The sequence below is a fragment of the Hesperophylax consimilis genome, chromosome 18 (genome assembly GCF_061612785.1).
Source record: "Hesperophylax consimilis isolate HC1 chromosome 18, BYU_Hcon_1.0, whole genome shotgun sequence".
NCBI classification, from domain to species: domain Eukaryota; kingdom Metazoa; phylum Arthropoda; class Insecta; order Trichoptera; family Limnephilidae; genus Hesperophylax; species Hesperophylax consimilis.
The window spans coordinates 2657823-2679788 of NC_142853.1; the positions used below are offsets into that span (position 1 = coordinate 2657823).

At 36.5% G+C, this 21966-nt stretch overlaps 1 protein-coding gene across 1 annotated transcript; it reads right to left on the bottom strand.

The window, feature by feature from the left end:
* Positions 1-5823: 5823 nt before the first annotated feature.
* Positions 5824-21477, bottom strand: LOC149415235 (peptidoglycan-recognition protein LE-like). The gene is made up of 4 exons (XM_089642350.1): positions 20578-21477; positions 19090-19200; positions 14522-14738; positions 5824-6202 (listed from the first exon to the last, which is right to left on the bottom strand). The coding sequence occupies exons 1-4, from the start codon at positions 21185-21187 to the stop codon at positions 5995-5997; spliced, it is 1146 nt and encodes a 381-aa protein (XP_089498476.1). The 5' UTR covers positions 21188-21477; the 3' UTR covers positions 5824-5994.
* Positions 21478-21966: the final 489 nt, after the last annotated feature.

Consider the following 21966-nt stretch of genomic DNA (forward strand, 5'->3'; position numbering starts at 1 on the left):
GCATATACGAATACCAGAGCTGGTCCAGTTGTGTTTGCTTCAGAAGAATTGACAGAAAGGGAACCGGAAAATAAAACTTCTAAAAGATGACAGTGCCAAATTAATAAAAAATGTAAGCAAAATAAAACAACTGACACACACGTGATAATTGTAAGAAATCTGTTAGTGGAAAGTGCCAGTTGTACTGAAAATGGAACGAAAATTGAAGAATTGTGGATAAAATCTTCTATTCCAATTGTCACACACAAACGAATCTTACAGTTACTAAAAAGTTATCACTCAAAGTGTTATAATTTGAAAAAGTCTTTGAAGAAACTTAAGGAAGAAAAGTGAGAAGAGTTCAGAGTACAAAGTAGAAAACTTTTTGACATAGCTGCATGTAAATGCAAAGAATTTGTAAGCTGTACTTGTTTGAGAGAAAAAAAAGTGCCAAAAGAGGAACAGGTTTTAGAAGACCAATGCACTAATAGACTAATGGCTTAAGGAAGAATGGATCTTATTCAGAGTAAAAAATCCCTGAATAGAAGATTACGTGCTCTAAAACAAGAAATCAGGCATAATTCAAAGACACGAATTGAAGAAATTCCCTCTACTTCATATCTGCTAAATAGATCTGAAGTTAGTTCTAATGCCGACTTTCCTTCTTGTTCGTCGGCCGCAGATGGTCTTCTCAACGCTGACATAGTGAATCATAAGCCTATAAAGCTCACGGATGCCGGTCTTCATAGTTTGACGACTGTATGCGATAGATACGGAGTATCAGACCGAGCTACGGCGGCTATCGTATCATCTGTTTTATGTTCTGCTTCCGATGCCGACTCTGGGGCGCAGTCGACTAACGTCGTAGATAGGATGAAACTAAGAAGAATAAGACTGAAAGTACGTGAGCAAATTTTAACCGAAGAAAGAGTAACAGAAATTCCTGCATTGCATTTCGATGGAAGGAAAGACAAGAGGGCTAAAACTGTTTTAAAAGGATCGAAAAGGTTTAGAGTGATTGTACAAGAGGAACATATTTCAATTATAAAAGAACCAGGTTCTGTTTATGTTGGGTATGTGGTTCCAACATCAGGAAGTGCAAGAAATATTGAAAGAGCTATCCACAGCATTTTAACGACTGAAAAGATATCACTAGAGGGTTTAATGGCCGTTGGCTGTGATGGAACAAACACAAATGCAGGGAAAGTGGGAGGCGTGATTCGTCTTTTGGAAAACAGACTATCTCGACCATTGCAATGGATAATTTGTCTCTTACACGCCAATGAGATTAGTTTACCTATTTGGATGGCCCTTCTGCAGGAACTAAATCATTTGCAGGTCAAATTGGTAAAGCATTAGAGATATGGGAGACGCTGCCGTTGGCCAATTTGAGAAGATAGAAGGTGAACTACCTCAGTACAGACCAGAAATTACTACTGCTGTCATAAATGGATTCTGCTCTCCTGATTTATTACAGAGAAGCCCAGGTAAACTATCCCATGCCCGCTGGTTGACAAGAGCTAATCGCATACTGCGTTTGTATATTTCTACAGAAAATCCACAACAAAATTTTGTGACTTTAGCAACGTTTGTCGTAAAATCATACGCTCCTGTCTGGTTTGCTATCAGAACACATTCATCCTGCAAAGATGGTTCAAATCATTTATGGAAGCTCATTAACAGCACTAGATATTTGTACAACGAGTTGTTAGCGATAGTGGACCCTGTTATAATTCGAAACAGTTACTTTGCTCATCCAGAAAACTTGTTGAGTATGATAACAAATTCACGTAAGCACATTAGAGAACTCGCTGCAAGATGCATTTTAAAGGCTCATCTTGACGAGTTAACTTGTTGATAAAAATACTGTTTTGCGCATGTTTAAGGTGCAAAAGTGGACTTAAATGCACATTCTTACATAGACATGATTGAATGGCCACAAAATATATACGAATGAATGAATACTGATGAATATTTCCGATGAGCAGTTACAAGATCTTATTGAAAATGGAGAAGATACAGTGTTGGAGTTTATGAGACTGCCTTGCCAAACCCAGGCTGTGGAAAGATCTGTAAAAGTTGTGACAGAAGCAGCTCTAAGTTTATGCGACAAGACAAGACGAGAGGGATTCATAAAATCTAAATTAGGATCTCGAAAGCTCATGCCAAAGTTTGAGACGAAAAAGGATTTTTGTTATAAAAAATTATGTTATTCATACCAACATAACTTTCTGAACTTGTGTTTACTTTTGAAATAAATGATTTTATTAATTCAAATCTACTTTTATTTTATCATTTAATGCATAGCATAGGTATTATATTTACTTATTATTTTATTTATAGGGTGTATAATACATATGTCTTTAAAAACTTCAAAAATTAAATTTCAAGTCTAGAACTTCCAAATTGACCAGTATTATTTACATTTACATATAGCAACTTTTACCTGGTATTCCAATTCAAATTTCGAAAAAAAAATTTTTTCATATAAAAGTGTTCCACCCTAATGTATACCCTGGAAGAAGTTATTTATGTATGTACTGTTGGTGAAGTTACTTTACCTTGTACATAATTGTGTGTAGCCAAGTCCTGTTATGAGTAGGGTCATAGGGGGCACAGTGGAACGCGGGGCAGAGTGAAACACCCACAATAACTCTGTCCCTGTCTTACATTTCGACTGTTTTTATTAACAGCAAAATTAAGAGCACAAGTGGCCATTTTTATTCAGTTGTCAAAGTAAAGTTGTTTGGGCCGCGCGTTAAATATTTTGGGAAATCGGTTTTTCGGAATTCATTTCTTATAAATTATTGTGTAATCTTTTTCGATCTACTCAAAATATCATAGCTACTGGTAAGTGACATTTAAACTGTATATTAGGTATGTAATTTATGATGTATTTTACAACAAAACATAACCTCAAGGTTAACCTAAAAATTTTGATAATTTTTGTTTTTATGAAATCGGGTGTGGGGCACGGTGGAACAGGGCACAGTGGAACATGTTCCACTGTGCCCTGCGGTGTCCAGTGTGCCCCTAACCATATTTGCTTTTTCAGAAAACGCTTCAAAATGGTTATAAACTGCATAAGGAAGACTGAAATAGGTCTACACAACGAAAAAGCTATGAGAGAGGCTATTAAGCTGGTTGAAAAAGGAATGAGTTTCAGAAAAGCGGCTGAAATGAAGAATGTGAAACTTGCGACACTCCATACATACGTCAAGAAGAAAACAGAGTCTGGAGTTGAAAACATGGAAGATATGCGTGTTACTCCGAAATATGCTTCGCGCGTAGTGTTTTCAACGGAATTAGAAGGTGCTCTTAAAATATATTTGATCACTTGTTCGAAAATGTGCTATGGACTAGACACTCTGGAAACAAGAAAACTCGCATACGAGCTAGCCAAGCATCACAAACTGACTATGCCTCAAAGCTGGATACATCACAAAATGGCTGGCATTGATTGGCTCTACGGATACCGTAAAAGACATCCCGAATTGACATTGAGAAAACCGGAGCCTTGCCCTGGAAAGACCAGGGCGACATCATTTAATAAACACAATGTAAAAACATTCTTCGATAATCTAGAAGAAGTCATGAAGCGACACCCGGGATTTGCTGACGGCACAAGGGTCTACAACTTAGACGAAACTGGCACTACTACTGTGCAGAAGCCAAAGAAAGTCATAGCGCTCAAAGCAACTAAATAGAGTCACGAGTGGTGAGCGAGGGACCCTTGTAACGACTTGTTGTATAGTATCAGCTACGGGAGCAGCATTGCCACCAGCAATGGTATTTCCTCGAAAGAAATTTCAGCCACACATGCTTAACAAAGCTCCTGCAGGTACATTGGGCCTCGCCCAGCCCACGGGCTGGATGAATACCGAATTGTTCCCACATGTTGTAAAAGTCACTGGATCATCAAAGGAAAATCCTTGTTTATTGATTTTGGATAATCATGAGAGTCATTTGGCTCCACAAGCATTGAACATTGCCAAGGATAATGGTGTTACTATTTTGACGATCCCACCGCATACAAGCTCAAAGCTACAACCGCTGGATGTTTACGTCTATGGACCCCTAATGACATTTTACAATGGAGCAGCAGATTCATGGATGTTAAGAAACTACGGAGTTCCACTGACTATTTACAACGTATCGGAAATACTGGGAGTGGCATTTGAGAAAGCAATGACGCCAGCAAACATAAAATCGGGGTTCCGAAATACTGGGATATTCCCTTTTGACCGAAATATCTTCACACAAGACGATTTTATGCCGTGCGAAGTCACAAACCGGCCTATGCCTGAAGCATATGTTGACCGGACAGCACAACCTTCAACAAGCTCAGCAGCCCATACACAAACACAGGATCACACGGTTCAAGAACCATCAATCGACCTGACTCATGAACAACCATCCACAAAGGCACTAACTCAGATGCAACATGTCGAGGGGGGAAATTTGACAAGTCCCATAGCATGTAGAAGATACCCAAAGGCTAAAGAAAGAAAGAACACGAGGAAAGGTAGAAAACGAGGAAAATCCCATAGCATGTAGAGGATACCCAAAGGCAAACAAACAAAGAACACGAGGAAAGGTAGAAAACGAGGAAAATCCCATAGCATGTAGAGGATATCCAAAGGCAAACAAACAAAGAACAAGAGGAAAGGTAGAAAACGAGGAAAATCTTGCATCGCCACTGATACACCTGTTAAAGAAGAATTTGAAAGAAATGCTGAAACTAAAAGTAAACGTAAAATAGCAAAAATATCTAAGGAAAGAAAATACCTTGACAAAGTGCAACAAATCACAAAGAATATTTTTGATGACTCTGAAGAAAATATGAGCTCTTCTGAATCAAATGATTCAACAGACACAGACAAGGACATCCCACTATCCTGTTACGAGGCACCGAAAAAAGATGATTTTGTGGTGGTCCAATTTCGAGGGAAACATATCAAATATTTTATTGGACAACTGCTAACTGACTGTGACAAAGAAAATGATGAATATGATATCAGCTACCTCAGGAAAAGTGGCAAGTTTGACGGATTTTACTTTCCTCTTGAACCTGACATGGCAGGTGTGTCCAAAAATGACATAGTTCTCAAATTATTGCCACGGATAAGACAAACATCAACAAAACGACAGGCCAACATTTTGTACTTTCCACAACTTAAGAATGTATAATTTCGTGGATAATTCCTGAGTTTCTGAATAATTATGTAGGTATGTTCCACTGTGCCCCTAGGGGTGTTCCACACTACCCCAGACCTGGGGCACAGTGGAACAAAATTCTGATCTCAGAAAAATGCCTGTAATTATTTTACTATGAACATTTTTTCATATTTTTTGTTTTGAAATGATAAATCAAAGACCACTTAAGATTTTAAACTAATTGAATAAAGGTTTATTTTTCTAAAAATCGAAATACTTTTTTCGTTCCACTGTGCCCCCTCCTACCCTAAACCACTTTGTATTTCATCTGTAAGTTTGTTTGTGTTGTTCCGTATCCTGTCAATCCTGTCAAGATGATAGCCGTGATTGATAGTACATTTTTATTCCACCAGTGTGTATGAGTTTTTGTTATCTACTTGAAGGATTTTTGGCATACTATGGCAAGTTTGCAAAAACGTCTTGCGGGATATAATATGGGATAGAGGGTGAAATCTGGGTGGAGTCATTGGCTTGGCGCATTAAGCAATTCATATATGTTTCCATATTAATATTTTGAAGAATGATATTAATTAAATCCAATAGCCAAATCGAAAACCGAACACCCATTGCACTGATTATGCAAAGTCTATTGTTCACAGAAGTACTAGTATTGTGTTTAGAAGGCATTTGGACAAATCGTAGACAGTTAACCTTCAGTTGCACGTTCGTTAAAATAATAATAAAAATAATGGGCCAGGAGAAACGGGAAAAGCTAATTATCGCAGATGCAGGATGCTGTACAGTTTAGGAAGTCATCACACCAAGAGATCACAATCCTCCATTATATAATTTATCAGGTTATTCCGGAGGGAGAGGATCGGCGATCCAGTGTGGGTGCTCCTTGAGAATGGCAAACAAAGCCTTGCCGGGACTCTCGACGGGGGAGCATTGGCAGTGCCCGAGGAGACCGTAGTCGGCGGTGATGTGCTTCTCCTTCACGGCCACTTCCAGCAGCAGGGACAAGGTGCGCAGGCTGCGATCTGGAGGGGTGCTTGTCATGTAGCACCTAAAAAAAAAATAACCCAAAGTTATATATTGCTTCACAATAACGGCTTGTTTGTTTTATTACAGATTCTCTTAATATTTTCCTGGATAAGGAAGGTCCCTTAGGAAATTATGAAAATAAAGTGGTTTCAAACAAATCTACACACGTCTTGAACCCCGCCACGCATTGCTGTGGCTCAGTCTGTCCGTGGAGATAGAGACACAATAGCTCTCACATTGCTTTTACGACCTGGCGCTCTTTTACGACCTGGCGCTCTTTAAAAAAAAAAAGCATGTTTGTCCAACAGATAGTGGTGTTTTTACCTGTCACAAGTGATATCTATATAATATAGGTATATTGTAACGAAGTAGATCACTCAAACGGATTTCAAAAAGCCCCGCGAATCCAAAATTAAACGGAGATTGTTAGCAACACTAGCGGCTTGCGCACATCGCACGGCGCAACCCACGCCAAACTCCAACGGCTTTTGGCTGCCGCCAGCCGCCATCACTCGGAATCTAGCTTTGTTCTAAACAACATGTGTGCGCGGTTTGCTACCAAACCGGACTCGGCTGCAGAGTGCACGCTACAATATTGAAGCCTGGTACGCGCGCGATGGCGCGTATGGACAAGCACCACCTTGGTTATTACTCCACCATGACTGTGAGTAACACCTCCATGGCCTCACAACTCCTGCATCTCCCGGAACGGCTCATGTAAGCGTATTACTTAACCTTTGCCCCATTCTGTGCCTTCCTTTAATGTATGTTAAACACTAAGGTGGAGCGGTCTAGTATGGAGAATTTTTTTTTTCGTAATATAGAATTCGGCATACGCGGGATTGGTGCTCCGTTATGTACTTATCTTATATAAAAAATATTTATTTATAATTACGACATCGCCACCACTTTGAATTTTTGATAAAAACACTGAAAACACCAATAATGTTCTCCCGATTCTTAGAAATGCTTATAATTATGTAAAAAAAAATTGAGTGTTTATTTATTACCTATGATATAATTACATTATTATTTTATAATATAATTACAAAGTAGGACTGTAGGAACAGTTAAACTATTCCCACACAGCAACAAATCCTTCTACCCCAAACTCGTATCAAACAGAGTGAAGTGTATCGCGTATCATCTTGGCGAAGTTTCCGATCCGCTAGACATTATCTAGTAGATCGGGGTACTGACGCTATTCCTTCTTGTAGTTTAAACTTTAGACTCTCAAAAAAATGTGCTTCGTCTTCAATTCCTCAAGAAATAATGCAAAGTGAAGCACAACCAAATAATTCTCACCATGAGGTGAAAGACTTCCCTGTTGTGGCCAGAACACTAGACAGATATTGTATTTCTGATCCAGCAGGAGCTGCAATTGTTTTCGCTGTATTACAAGATGTTGGCTTAATTTCACAGAACGATACATCTCGCGTTGTGTATAGGAGTAAAATTCGTCAAGCTCGAATGAAGAAAAGAACTGCCCTTACTAGTAACCCGTTAGTAATCGATTCCAATAAATTTGGTTTATACTTCGACGGACGGAAGGACAAAACTTTAAGCATGGAGGACAACCGGCGAAAAATAATAACTGAAGAACACGTTAGTTGAGTAAAAGAACCAGGTAGCGAGTACATGGGACAAATTTCATTAAAAACCGGAAAATCTGAAGCAATAAGTAATGGAATTATTTCATTACTGTCTTCAAAAGATATTACTTTGGGAAAATTGTTGCAATTGGATGCGACGGAACTGCAATTAATACGGGGTACAAAGTAGGTGTTATTCGGCGCCTTGAATCACATCTCAAACGGCCTTTACAGTGGATTGTCTGTCAATTACAAGCAAACGAACTCATTTTGCGACATCTCTTTGAAAATATCGACGGAACCACGACTGGACCGCAAAGTTTCACTAGAATTATTGGAAAATCTTTAAATAAGTGTGAACAACTTCCTGTCGTGAAATTTAAAATCATTCAATGTTCATTACCAAGTATGACAAATATACTGATCAGCTGTATCTACTGAAAATGTGTAAAACTATTGACTCGGGATTCTGCAATGAAAATTTATCAAAAACAAATCCCGGTAAAATTGTACAATCCAGGTGGCTCACTACAGCGAATCGGATTCTTCGGCTTTGCATTTCTACCCCAAAACCATAAAAAATATGGTAACTTTAACGACATTTGTATTAACAGTTTACGCACCTATGTGGTTCAACATTAAGACCAAACCATTATGTCTTTCCGGTGCAAGGCATTTACACGAAACAATAGTGCTTACGGTATTTGCCCAGTGATTTAAAAGATATTATTGACCCAGTAATCCAGCGTAATGGTTTTTTTGGGCATCACGAAAATATATTGTAAGCCATGTTAAACGACAACCGAAAATACGTAAGAGAGTTGGCGTTGAGAAGAATATTGAAAGCTCGGCAAATGAAAACGCAATCAGACTTTATTCGTACCTTCAAAGTGCATGTTTTTGATTTTTCAGCAGATGATTATATTGATGTTATAAAGTGGGAAAATATAACCGAGCCACCACTAACCAAATTTGTAAGTGACGTGACAATTTTACAAGCCATTACCGATCACACGATAATTGAGGATGTCATACTATCAATGATAAAGAATTTTCCTTGCCACACTCAAGCTACAGAGAGATGTGTGAAAATTATAACAAAAGCCTCAGCCCTTGTTTGTGGAACCTTGAGGCGAGATGGATTAATAAAAACAAGGTTAGAGTCACGACACCTTATGCCTATTTTTAACACCAAAATGCAGTAACTTTTGTAATTTTCAAGTTTTTCAATGCGGTAAATAATATATGTACATTTTTTATTTCCACTATTTGTTCTGTTCTAACAATCTACGAATGTATTTTCTGTAAAATAAATGGTAAAATACAAATTTAACGTGTGTTTTATTTCGCGTACATGAGCTATAAATACTTAGGTAAAATCGTGAAAATGATAAAATAAAAAGCTTTGGCGATGTCCAGGTATTATGAATATATTTTTTTTATTATTTTTGTTGTAATTGTTAATATATGGAGCATCTTTCAAAACTATGCCGATTTCGAAATTCTCAAAAAAAATATTTCACTCCACCTTATTAAACACGCTTGCCAGCCAGTACAAATACGAGAGATAGGTTATTCAATTCTAACAGCCAGGAAATAATTTAGGATGTATACTATGCCCCCATTTGTGTTATACAATGTACCTGTTGACTGTAAATACAACCATTTATCATCCCCATAGGAGTTTCATTTGACGAGAGAAGTGTAGTCTAGATTGTTGAAAGTTCCCCGTATAAAGGCGTTTGCCGACCCTTCCTGAATGATTGATACTCATGATTCTACGCTGAGCTAAATTCCTAACAATGCCGCCCTACATGGTTCATATCGTGGGGGAGTTCCATTCCTAACACCGGCGCCCTACGTAATTCCCCACATTCCTAACAATACACACAAAAACACACGCATATTTAAATGCAAAGTTGTGTCAAAATTTCAAAGCAATCGGTGAAGAACTTTTGGAGATTTAAGATTTTGAACAAACAAACATTTACATTTTTATTTATACAGGGTGTATCGGCACTAACCCGACAAACTTTAACCAGCTATTCCTTAGCACATTTGGAGTAAAAAATGTTATGTACACTTTGCTGTCCGGTAACATTTTTTTTCTTTTAAAAACAAAAAATAAATAAAATTTCCACACTCCGCTACTGCCCACAGTATAGGGGTAAAATAATTGGCAACGCCGCGCTACTGTCATCTCTTTCACACATATTCTGTCTCAAGTCCCGTGTGGTTCCCGCCACCCCGTCTCGTATCAGTGGTCAGTGCTGTTTTGGGAGTTCGCATGTCATCAAGTTTCTAGTTTCGTTTTTGTTTTGTTATCTAAGTTTTTACTGTTGAAATATGCCCCTCAATTATCCACCTGCCGAGCAAGCAGATATTGTTTTTGTTTATGGATTTTGCAATGGAAATTCACGAGCAGCCGTAAGGGAGTATCGCATGAGGTTTCCTGGAAGACGCGTCCCACACCATGCTACCTTTGTCCAGGTTTGTACCCTATCAATTGTTTATTGAAACTATTTACATTCATTGATAATGCCAAAAAGCGCTTTTGAAATTTAAACTGGGAACATTAAAAACATAACAAGGGGCCACCAACTTTAAAAATGTAAATTGTACTTTAGGTGATTTGTGTTCAGTGGTCACTAAACGGCGTTTTAAAAAGTTAATTAATTTTAATCTCTAATAAATGCATCATTCACTGCAATTGAATTCACTCCCTTTCTCACCATGGGATTATTTAAATTACTTGAATTCAATTTCACCCCTGTGAATCCAAGATATCAACCGTACCTAGTTAAGAAAATTATAATTTAAAACACTTTGTTATACATTTTACTATAAAAAAATGAAATAAATGAAGAGAAAACGTAAGTTTTCTGATATGTGCCTAAAATAAGTGTTCTTTAAAAATAAAATGAGTGAAAAAGCCCGCGATTGTTTATTTGACATTATTACTGAGCTGAATAATAAAAGCAGTTGTTATTTGTTGTTTTGTTTCAGATGTATCAACAATTGCGTGACTGTGGCATCGGACGGATTGAAGGCGCCGGCGGAGGACACAACATCGTTCCTGTGGCAGTTGAGGAGAGAATCCTGAACTTAATTACCGAAGACCCCACGCTGTCCGTGCGTCGGGTCGCTCTGATGATAGGACACAGGGAACACATGGCGGTATGGAGAGTTCTGAAGAAGCACGGGCTCAAACCTTTTCACTATAGGCGCTGCCAAGGCCTCATGGAGAATGACCACTTTTCCAGAGTCGTGTACTGCAGAAGAATGCTGCATAATGTCATAAGAGATGCAGACTTCATGAAAAACATATTGTTTACCGACGAAGCACAGTTCACTAAAACAGGAGTGCTAAATGTGCACAACTTGCACCATTGGGCTGAACAAAACCCCAAGCTTGTTCGGGAGTCGTCGAGCCAGGACAGATTTTCCATCAACATGTGGGCAGGAATCCTGGGAAATCAAATACTCGGTCCAATCGAGTTGCCTCCCAGACTAAATGGACCGATGTATTTGGAGTTCTTACAAGTGCAACTGGGCGAGATTCTGGAAGATGTGAACCTCGAATTACTACGGAGAATGTGGTTCCAGCACGATGGAGCCCCACCACACTATTCGATTGCCGTGCGGAACTACTTGGATGTCGAGTTTCCTGGTCGTTGGATAGGCCGTGGAAGTCCGGCCATTGCTTGGCCACCAAGATCACCCGACCTGACCCCCCTGGATTACTACCTGTGGGGGGCTCTCAAGGAAAAAGTGTATGCTAAGCCAATAGCCTCAAGAGAGCAACTGCTCGAACGAGTGATGGAAGCCGCTGCAGAAATTAAAGCAAATCCTGCAAACTTAAATAATCAAAATATAACAAGACTACACGCTTGCATCGAAAATAATGGTAGTCACTTCGAACAAATGCTCCAATAAAAAAATTAACATAAACTACATGTCCGCATTTTCATTTATTATTTATTGGTAAAATTCTCACAATGTCATTCATTTACACATCAATATTACCTACATATCAATATTTAATAAAATCTGTAGAAGAGTATGCCCGTCGGCATTCAACAAGTTTTTCGACAAGTGTGTCGAAAAGCGTCTTCTCTCTTTCCTACACACTAAATATTAATGGTTAAAAATGAGACGACTGATGCTTGTAAGCGCGCCAATACGTAAAAACAACGAAACTCGAATAAGAATTGCCAGGTGGGTTTTTTAATCGCTTTAATCTGACTTTAAACAATAATTAAACACGTAAAAATTATTTAATATAATATTACAGTACAGTACTTTGAACCTTCGCAATAAATTTATTTGATTTTAAGTTTAGTTTGTAGAACTCCATTTCAATTTAGAGATTTTTTTTATTTTAACAGTCTTATTAAAAAATTTATAAAAACAGTGTGTTTATAAACAAGTTCTGCTAGTTGTAATTATTATTACGCGTGACAGCTGTTTCACCTTCTGACGGCATTATCAAACTTTGGTAAAGCCACTTACAGACGACGTAAGTGATAACTTTCTTTTTTTATTATTCTGGCTTTATTGATTTCCGAGTAAATTGTCGTAAATTATTATTTGCTAATCCCAATATTATTTGCTAATGCTAATAATTAAGTGAAATTTTAAACAATGCAATAATAGGATTATTGCATTGTTAATTTCACTTAATGTCGTTGGTATTTCCAACTGATGACTCAGGGGTTTATTTCCCTGAATAATTAAGTATTTTGGGGTCTAATTATTATGCATTTCATTACATCCGATAATTTAAACAATTTTTATGTTGAATTGGGGTAAGTTTTATGGCTAAGGGAAGGAGTGGAAGGTGAGGAAGTACCTGGATATTCAGATCTGGTCACCAAATACGGCTAGTCATTTCAAGCAACGTTTAAATTCTAAACCTGGATATTCAGATCTGGTCACCAAATACGGCTAGTCATTTCAAGCAACGTTTAAATTCTGAACCTGGATATTCAGATCTGGTCACCAAATACGGCTAGTCATTTCAAGTAACGTTTAAATTCTAAACCTGGATATTCAGATCTGGTCACCAAATACGGCTAGTCATTTCAAGCAACGTTTAAATTCTGAACCTGGATATTCAGATCTGGTCACCAAATACGGCTAGTCATTTCAAGCAACGTTTAAATTCTAAACCTGGATATTCAGATCTGGTCACCAAATACGGCTAGTCATTTCAAGCAACGTTTAAATTCTGAACCTGGATATTCAGATCTGGTCACCAAATACGGCTAGTCATTTCAAGCAACGTTTAAATTCTAAACCTGGATATTCAGATCTGGTCACCAAATACGGCTAGTCATTTCAAGCAACGTTTAAATTCTGAACCTGGATATTCAGATCTGGTCACCAAATACGGCTAGTCATTTCAAGCAACGTTTAAATTCTGAATTAATTAATCAATTACGAAAAAGCGTGGGGTTAAGAATATTTTTTTTAAATTATAGTTGTAATTTATTGTCGATTTTTTAAAAAAATTGCGATATTTTAAATAAAATTTAATAATTATTGTTTAAATAAATTAGCAATCTGGCAGCATTCATTTGCAGGTGGTCAATCCAATGCAGTCATGACGTTTGTGTGAGTGCTTTCCTTTGTCTCAGTGTGTTGCGCAGCAGTTTTATATGAACCGTTTTTTGATTCATCGGGATTGTTTTTAAAACTATACATTCTTTGTACCTTCAAATTAGTGGAAATAAACTTAAGTGTGTCAAGCTGCTCGTTATATTCCGGTAATTCTGGAAGGCTTTTAACATAAGCAATAATATTCATAAATCACATTCCGCGAAGTTGTAAATAACTAAATTTATTAAAAAATATACGTTGTAGGATAGCCTAGCAAGTAACATTTTGACAGAGCACTTACGGTGATTTAAAAAACAACGGCGCTGTTCAAATAATCCAATTATTATTATTGATAAGTACCTAAGTGAGGAAAATTGTTTTTAAAAGTGCTCAGAATTATTGGACTTCGATTATAAATTCAGGAAATCTACTAATTAGTTTCTTAGTTTCAAAATTAGACTATTTAATACGTGAAACGCGTAAGAGGTGAAACCAAAGCATTCCAGAGGTGAAACAATTTAGATACAAAAATAAAACTGATGTGTACAATACAAGAAGACAATCAGTGATTCGCATACGAAAAATGTGAATAATCATTATTGTTAAATAAAATATTTCTTTTCTGGTACTGGATTATGTAATACGGGCTTCGTTCGCAGCAACACGCGAGAGTTGCGATGTTGCTTTCAAATTTTGACAAAGGATAAAACAGTGGTGACATGTGGTGAAAATATGTTTAATTAATTTTTTATTAAAAAAAAACGTTACCGGACAGCAAAGTGCACATAACATTTTTTACTCCAAATGTGCTAAGGAATAGCTGGTTAAAGTTTGTCGGGTTAGTGCCGATACACCCTGTATAGATAGATTTTGATATTTCACAATTCATTCATTAAAAATAATGTATGGTATATTTGCTACAAGTTCCAGAGTGGTAGATACTTTCAGTATCACCCTGAGACATTGCTTGATGCCCTGGTTGGTGACTAGATCTGAATAGTCCTAACTGCCCCGCTTCCTTCAGCCTCATAAAATACCCCATAACATAGTCCCAATGACTCCAAAAAACTGGGAGCAGCAGAAACTCGTGTGATGTTTGTATTAAAATAAAAACCTAACGATTAAAGGTAGAAAAAAAAAATCCATACCCGATGAAAGAAATCCCAATGGCCACTTTATTGTACCCCAGCGTGTGAGCGCCGACTCTCTTCCAACCACGACCTTCGTACACATTGCCGTCCTCCCCAATCAGGAAGTTGTACGCAATGTCACTCCACTTGCGGGACTCGATGTGGAAGGACTGGATGTCACGCACAAGGGGTACGTTTTCCGCTATGGAGGAAGCGGGCTCAGTTGCTGTGTGGGCTGTAATGAAAAAAAAATAATTATACAGGGTGTATCGGCACGTACCCGACAAACTTTAACCAGCTATTCCTTAGCATATTTGGAATAAAAAATCTTATGTGTACTTTGCTGTCCGGTAACTTTTTTTTAATAAAAAAATTATTATTCATATTTTCACCACATGTCACCACTGTTTTATCCTTTGTCAAAGTTTGAAAACCCATCTGGCAATATTTTATTCGAATTCCGTTGAATAATGCACGTGTGCACCTATATTGGCGCACTTTTACAATCACAACGAAATGGCACGGCACCATTCGTCTCATTTTTAACTATTATTATTTAGTGTGTGCGAAAGAGGGAAGACGCTTTTCGACATACTTGCTTATAACAGCTGTTGTACACGAAAAGCAATGCCAATGACAGTGATGTAGTGTGGAAATTTTTAATTTTTTTGTTTTTAATTGAAAAAAAAAATGCTACCGGACAGCAAAGTGCCCATAACATTTTTTACTCCAAATGTGCTAAGGAATAGCTGGTTAAAGTTTGTCGGGTACGTGCTGATACACCCTGTATACATTAGGAGGTTATATATTTATAAAAACTGCAAAAATATGCAATAAAAACAACAAAACGGACTCATATATTCATTTACAGAGAGTTCAATGTCAGGTTATCATCGGTGAAAAATTTAATGAAGTATTTTATATTATAATTTTAGACCTCAACCATTCCTTGCCGGTGCTGTCAACTGATTTGACATGTCCATAATTATTTCAATATCTTTTTTTTTTTTAAGTTGGGAAAAAATTTGTTCATATATATGTATATCTGCGAGCGTTGATAATTTGCAGAGTGGTGCGGTAGTGAGCGAGAGGGGTATGGGGTTTCGCTCACCGTGCCACGATGCAGGATTGTAAGTAGTAGCTGGCGGTCTGATGGCTGAAATGGATGTACCAATGTTTTTTCCCCATTTACAGAAATAATACATATGTGTCTTTATGGGCAACGTACTGATGATAAAATGATTTACATAAGTAATAAAGGTAAACTACCTATTCATTTTTATCCAACTGAATTTTAAATGTGTACGCTTTGAGTTTACAGAACAGGAGCAGTGTCAGCTGATGGGGTCACTTTTAGCAGACATTAGGCCATTAAACAAAGTTACACAAAAAACATTTTCTCAATTTTTTTTGTGTAACTTTGGCAGTACGCTATGTTCCAAGCTATTTTGTTTAGGTTGGATGGAATAGATCTGCATCAGTCAATAAGTCCAATAGTTAAAATGTACATTTTAATATCTCAGTGACGAAATTACCTTACCACTGACATACCTTATCTGTCCGTAACTAAAAGCATATTTCCCACGTCCCTAAAAGAAGCTACTGTTATACCCATAGACATATGAATATTAGTAGACCTGCCCTAAGTGATTAAAAGCGTATTATCCCCACTCCCCATACCGGTTCCATTGGAGCCGGCTGTGCTCGCATATGGCCTCAAGTGAAATTTGAAAACGTGACGTCATCATTCTTGTGCGAACTATGGTCGAGGCATCATCGGTTCATTTTACGAAATAATACGGCAAAATGTTGACTTGTACTATGAAAACTTGTAAAAATAGATGTGAAAAAGAGAATAAACCCAATTGTCGTATTACATTCCATATATAAGCATTATTTTACTTTATTTTAAGCATATTCACATCGTATAATATGAATCAGTTGTTACTATCACATCGAGAAACGTCTGGACGCGAAACACAAAGCTGGTTGGTTGCTGGGAAGTAAATTATGAACATTTATAAAAGTGTCTTAACTAAATACTTAAACGAAATATTCGACTCTGAAAATGGAACCAAATATTTTTGCCGAATTTGGACTTCGCAAATTTGTTCATAACGTGGCGAGTAATTTGCGCTCCCATGTAAAAATATCTATTCATTCAAAAGCAGATTTTACTTTTAAGAAGTAAATGGTGATATTATAATGCGAGATGCCTATTTACTGTCAGATTGATTTATTGACGAATCACAGTCAGTTTCACTCCCTTCGTTCTTCAACAGTTGATTTTACCCCTCGCCATTATCTTCTCGTCTATTAATTCCTATGTCTGTGGTTTATACCCATATATAAACAAGGATGTAAAAATGATATCAATAACTATCGACCGATAAAGCTTCTCAGTAAATTTTCTGAATTATTGGAAAAGTACTAAAAAAACAACTAATGATGTATTTAGAAGATAATTTGGGAAGAATGTTTACGAGAGATATTGATATCTCTGTCAGCCTTCCCAAAGAAGGGTAAATGAAGGTAAATCAATTAATGGAGGGGTGAACACGGTTGGCGCTAACAAAAAATTGTCAAAAGAAGTGCAGCTAGCAGTCCACAATCGAGTGCTGTGACCTACCCTGATGTATGGCAGTGAGGCATGGAACTGGCAGAGGAAGGATGAAAGTCGACTGAATGCTGTAGAAATGAGATTCCTGAGACGTACGTGTGGGAAAACCATGTATGATTGTGTGAGATATGTGGAGATCCACGAAAAATGCAAGGTTGATGTAATGATAATAATAATATTTGGATAATTTGTATAGCACGGTTTTTGTGGAAAATCACCTCAAGGGTGCTGTACAAATATATAATACATTTCTACAATGATATATGTTATTAATATTATTTGTGCTGGGAGTTGTGGCCTTTGTGTATGTTTTTATTTTGCATAAGAAATTATCCCGATCTAGTGTGTTATTAAAGGTCGCAATGATTGATCTGGGCTTTTTTTCAGCAATTTTAGGCCCCATTCTATAGATTTTTTTTATTGCCGAGTTCACATTTCCTGAAGAGTCCTCAAAGTTGATAATTTTTGCTATTTTATTGAGAACTTCTAAATAGTTATTGGAGATGGATTCTGGAATGCCTCTTACTTCAATATTACATATTTGAGACATATATTCTAGTCTGTCAATTTTGACGTCTTGTTGTGAGATTGTATTATTTAAAATGTTGTTTTGGTTTTTTAATTTGATTAGATCAGCATTATCTTTAACCTGTAATTTTTCCATAGAAATCACACGCTTTTTTAGATCTTCCTGTTATCCGAATTATGTTATAATATAATTATTTAACTATATATGGAGATAACATACAGTACAATACTTACCTGGTAGGTCACTTGAGATAACACTTAATTAACATTAACTAATTGTTTATTAGCGAAATTTAGATACAGGATTTAGGATATAATTGGATATAACTGAACTTTTTCACAGGAATGGTATATTTAATTTAAGGGTATGACAGCTTAAAAAGGTATGTTTTTAGTTTAGACCTGAATTCCTGACATGTTATGGATCTTAGTTTCGGAGGGAGTTTATTCCAAGCCTTCGGCTCAGATACTCCGAAAGCGAGATCACCAAACTTAGTATTTGGCTTGCGCATAGGTTCTATCAGTCTGCCTACAGCTGCTGATGTTGCTGATCTAAGAGTTGACTGCCTCAGACCAGTGTTTTCCGGGACGCATAGTTGCGTAAGCATAGTTTAGTAAGCGTAATGAGTAAGATTAAGAAAGGGACCCTTAGATGGTTTGGGCATGTAGAGGGAATGAATGAAGAAAGGGGTGTAAGGGGAAATTATAAGTAAAATGTGAATGGTAGAAGAAGTAAGGGAAGACATGGCACAATCGAGTATCAAGAGTCAGAATAATAGAAGAGTATGTATGAATGTGGATGAGGCAAGGAGTGTGTGCCAAGACCGAGTTGTTTTAAATATGTCTAACTAAACATAAAGATGTGGAAATCATTAAAATTATGAAGTAGCACCAACACAACCTACAGTCAACAAACATGAAGACTTTTTATTTTGTAGAAATCAAGACATCAGGAAATCAGGACATACAGGAAGATGAGGAAATGATGAAGTAACAGCCATACAACAACCGCCTCGGAACTCACATGACTCCCTAGTGAGGAGAACTGTGATTAAACTAGAGATGAAAAGAATAGTGATTTGGCCGAATACTGAATATTAAATGGCCGAAGCGTAGAATATTCGGCCGCCAAATAACCATTAGGACGGAAAGAGCAAGACAAAGAATTCTTTTGGAAGCTCTGAAAATTTGTTGTGTTAAGCCTGATAGTACCAAATCCGATAATGATTTTTCGCCCCTAGGAAAAAAAGAAACACCAACGAGGATGATACAACGCTTGAAAAAATACCCAAAAGTTTCTTCTGGAACTGTTAGTCGCTACTGCCAATACGCAATATCGAATATTCATTGCATCTCTAGAATAAATTATTTTACTTTGTTATCTTAAAATAGTCAATAATAATAAATATTATAAATAGTATTAGAGACATGTTCTTACATATCACAACGAATTTCGGAACATGGTTGAATTCCTCAAAGTCTATAGCTCTTTGAGCGAGCCATCTCACTCTCGGGATGATGTAAAGTGGACGGATCGTATTGTCGGATACTGAAAAAGATAATAGTTGACAGTTAGACGATAATGAAACACTAATACAAGATAAAAAATACAGATATTAATAACAATTATTGGGAACTTATTTAAAAACGTTTTGGTGCAATATGTTACGCAGATGTTACAATTTTTCAAAAAAGGATATTTTAATGCCACTAAATTCGTAATCATTTTCTCAGAGCATGTTCATTAAAGAATGCCTAATATTTGTTAAAATGTTAGTTATTTGGTAGTTTCCTTACTTCAAATTATTGAAATAACACTTCATTTAGACTCAAATAGTATAAGAAACAAATATTTGTCAGGGGAGTTAGATAAACATGCACAAAATAGGTTATTAGGTTCTTAGTTTGAGTTATTTGAATAATTTGATTGAAACGTAACCTTTTGGCAAACGTCACATCATACCGTGAAGCTAAAAAGCATTTTGAATGCCAAATCTAGGGTGAGGGGAAATTGCCTGACAGCCATTTTGAATGACTAACTTTTGAACTGATTTGTATAAAAGTGGTGCGTAATGAACTATTATAATTTTATTTTTGTGTTGTTAATACAGTTAGTTATAACGGCTATGATTTTTTTAGGGTATTTGATGAGACAAGGAATGGGATATATCATTAAAAAACTTAAGTAGGTTTTGGCGGCTTCAAATTATTCTCAAATTGCTCCGTCCAGGGCTTTTAGGTCCATGGGAAATTGCCTGGCAGCCATCTTGTATGACAAAGTTTAAAAATAATTTGTATGCAAGGTGGTATAGCTCCCTTGAGGTGTTTTTGCACAAAAACGACGCTATACAAGTCATCCAAGTATTATTATTATTTTATTATTATATAATGAAATATTTTAATTTTATTTTTGTATTATTAAAGCAGTTATAACTGCTTATGATTTTTTGGGTATTTGATGACACAGGGAATGGGATGTCATTAAAAATTTTTTAGCAGGTTTTGACATTTTTCATACATCTTCCGCCTCACCCCACGGCTTCAAATTTTCCTAGTATAGTTCTGTTCAGGGCTCATTAGGTGCAGACTTCATACCAACAAAATCAAAGATGGCGCCAAAACTTATGTTGACAAATTTTGATCTTTGATATGTAAATAGTTGTTTCTTGAAACTAAATTATGTTGAAGAGAGGTGAAGTAATCAATTTGAAAGCGGAGCAAGGAAACTTAACCGCTTTTTTTAAAACTATTTAACACAGCAATGTTAAAAGCATTTAAGGACAATATACCCCAAGTGTTGTTAGTTTTCTCTCCCATCAACAATTAGTTTCAGGTTTTATATATCTTTGCATGTCACCATAATCGCTATCAAATGTGTTGAAAATTTATAGAGGTACATGTGCACATTGAATAAAACCTACATTACCCTTGGATTTGAGAAAAATGTTATCCGGAATACATTCCTCCATTTCTACTGTAGATTCTTCCCTCTTTTTCGGTTTCTTACTCTCCCTAACTTTATAAATATTAATATTGGTAACATTTCCAACATACACTTTCTCCGAGTTCTGGACACTGATATTTTTAAAAGAATTTCCACTTGTGTCCACGAATGTGTTGTTTACATTCTGATCTTGTGTCAACTCTCCAACTTGCCTGTATTTTTTCACCAGGGCAAATTTCGGATCAATAGCTTGATTAATATCACTATCAGCAATGGAAGACGCTTCGTCAGTATCATAAACTTCACTTACAACAGATTCTGAATCCATTGAATCGGCTACTGAAAAATCAGTCTTCTGTAACCAATTTGCACAATGTGCAGCTGATGGCTTCTTTTCACCATTCATTACATTATTTACACTTCCAACTTTTTCTTCAGATACAATATTATTGTCGAGTTCATGATTATTCGGTACAATTTCATCATTATTTATTTCTTCAATAGTACATTTTGAGTGAGGTTTTTCTTCCACAATAGAGAGTTGAGAGAGTTTCAATTGATTTGGATCGGTTACAAGGACAACGGAACTCATCTTGATAATTCAAAACTATTTTTAATCGTAGAAAAAGAAATTTTAAGCATTCGAAAAACTTTCACGTATTTGATAACAAAGTTTATATTTAGACACTTTGTCCCAAACGTCACTCCAATACAAAAAAAATATTAAAAAACGGACACTGGATAGGGGCGACGTATAGATTAGATAATAATAGTTAAAGCCTCCGCACATACCGAAAATAAAACCATAAATTATTATTAGAACTCGAGGAAGTTATTTGAGTTTTGAACACCATGCAAAACACACAAAACCATCACGCTTCAATTTCATCCAAGTTCAACTAGTTCTGACTAGTTCATAAATGAACCACTCACAACGAGTTGTTTTTCTTCGCTGGTGTTGCCAACTGGATTTTTAAAATAAAGCAAGATGTCCCCGATAAGGGTGGCATAGACAATCATGGAAGAACGGATTTCGCTTCAAACCATAATCCTAGGAAAGATTCCAAAATATCATAAATAAATAGCGCGGTAGAGCCTCAGGCACAAAATTAAGACCCTAATCTTGCAATTGTTCCAGTAAGATCAACGATTTTCCCAATAAAGCTTCTAAGTGCAGTTTTTTGTAGCTTTAGATCAGTGCTCCGCAACCTTTTCTCACCTACGACACACCAAATTTCTTCCTAGAATTCCGCGGCACACCAAAAGCTAAAATATATAGAGATGAGATTGATACACAAATTTTACAATAATTTCTTGTTTTTTATTTGAAAAGTATACATGCATACATATAACTATAACATATTTATTTTT

Coding starts and splice junctions, on each gene's coding strand:
- LOC149415235 (XM_089642350.1), bottom strand. CDS start 21,187: ATGAGTTCCGTTGTCCTTGTAACCGATCCAAATCAATTGAAACTCTCT. Junction 19,201..20,577: donor CATTTTTCTCAAATCCAAGG/GTAATGTAGGTT, acceptor TATCTTTTTCAG/TATCCGACAATACGATCCGT. Junction 6,203..14,521: donor ATTGGGATTTCTTTCATCGG/GTATGGATTTTT, acceptor TTTTTTTTTTAG/GTGCTACATGACAAGCACCC.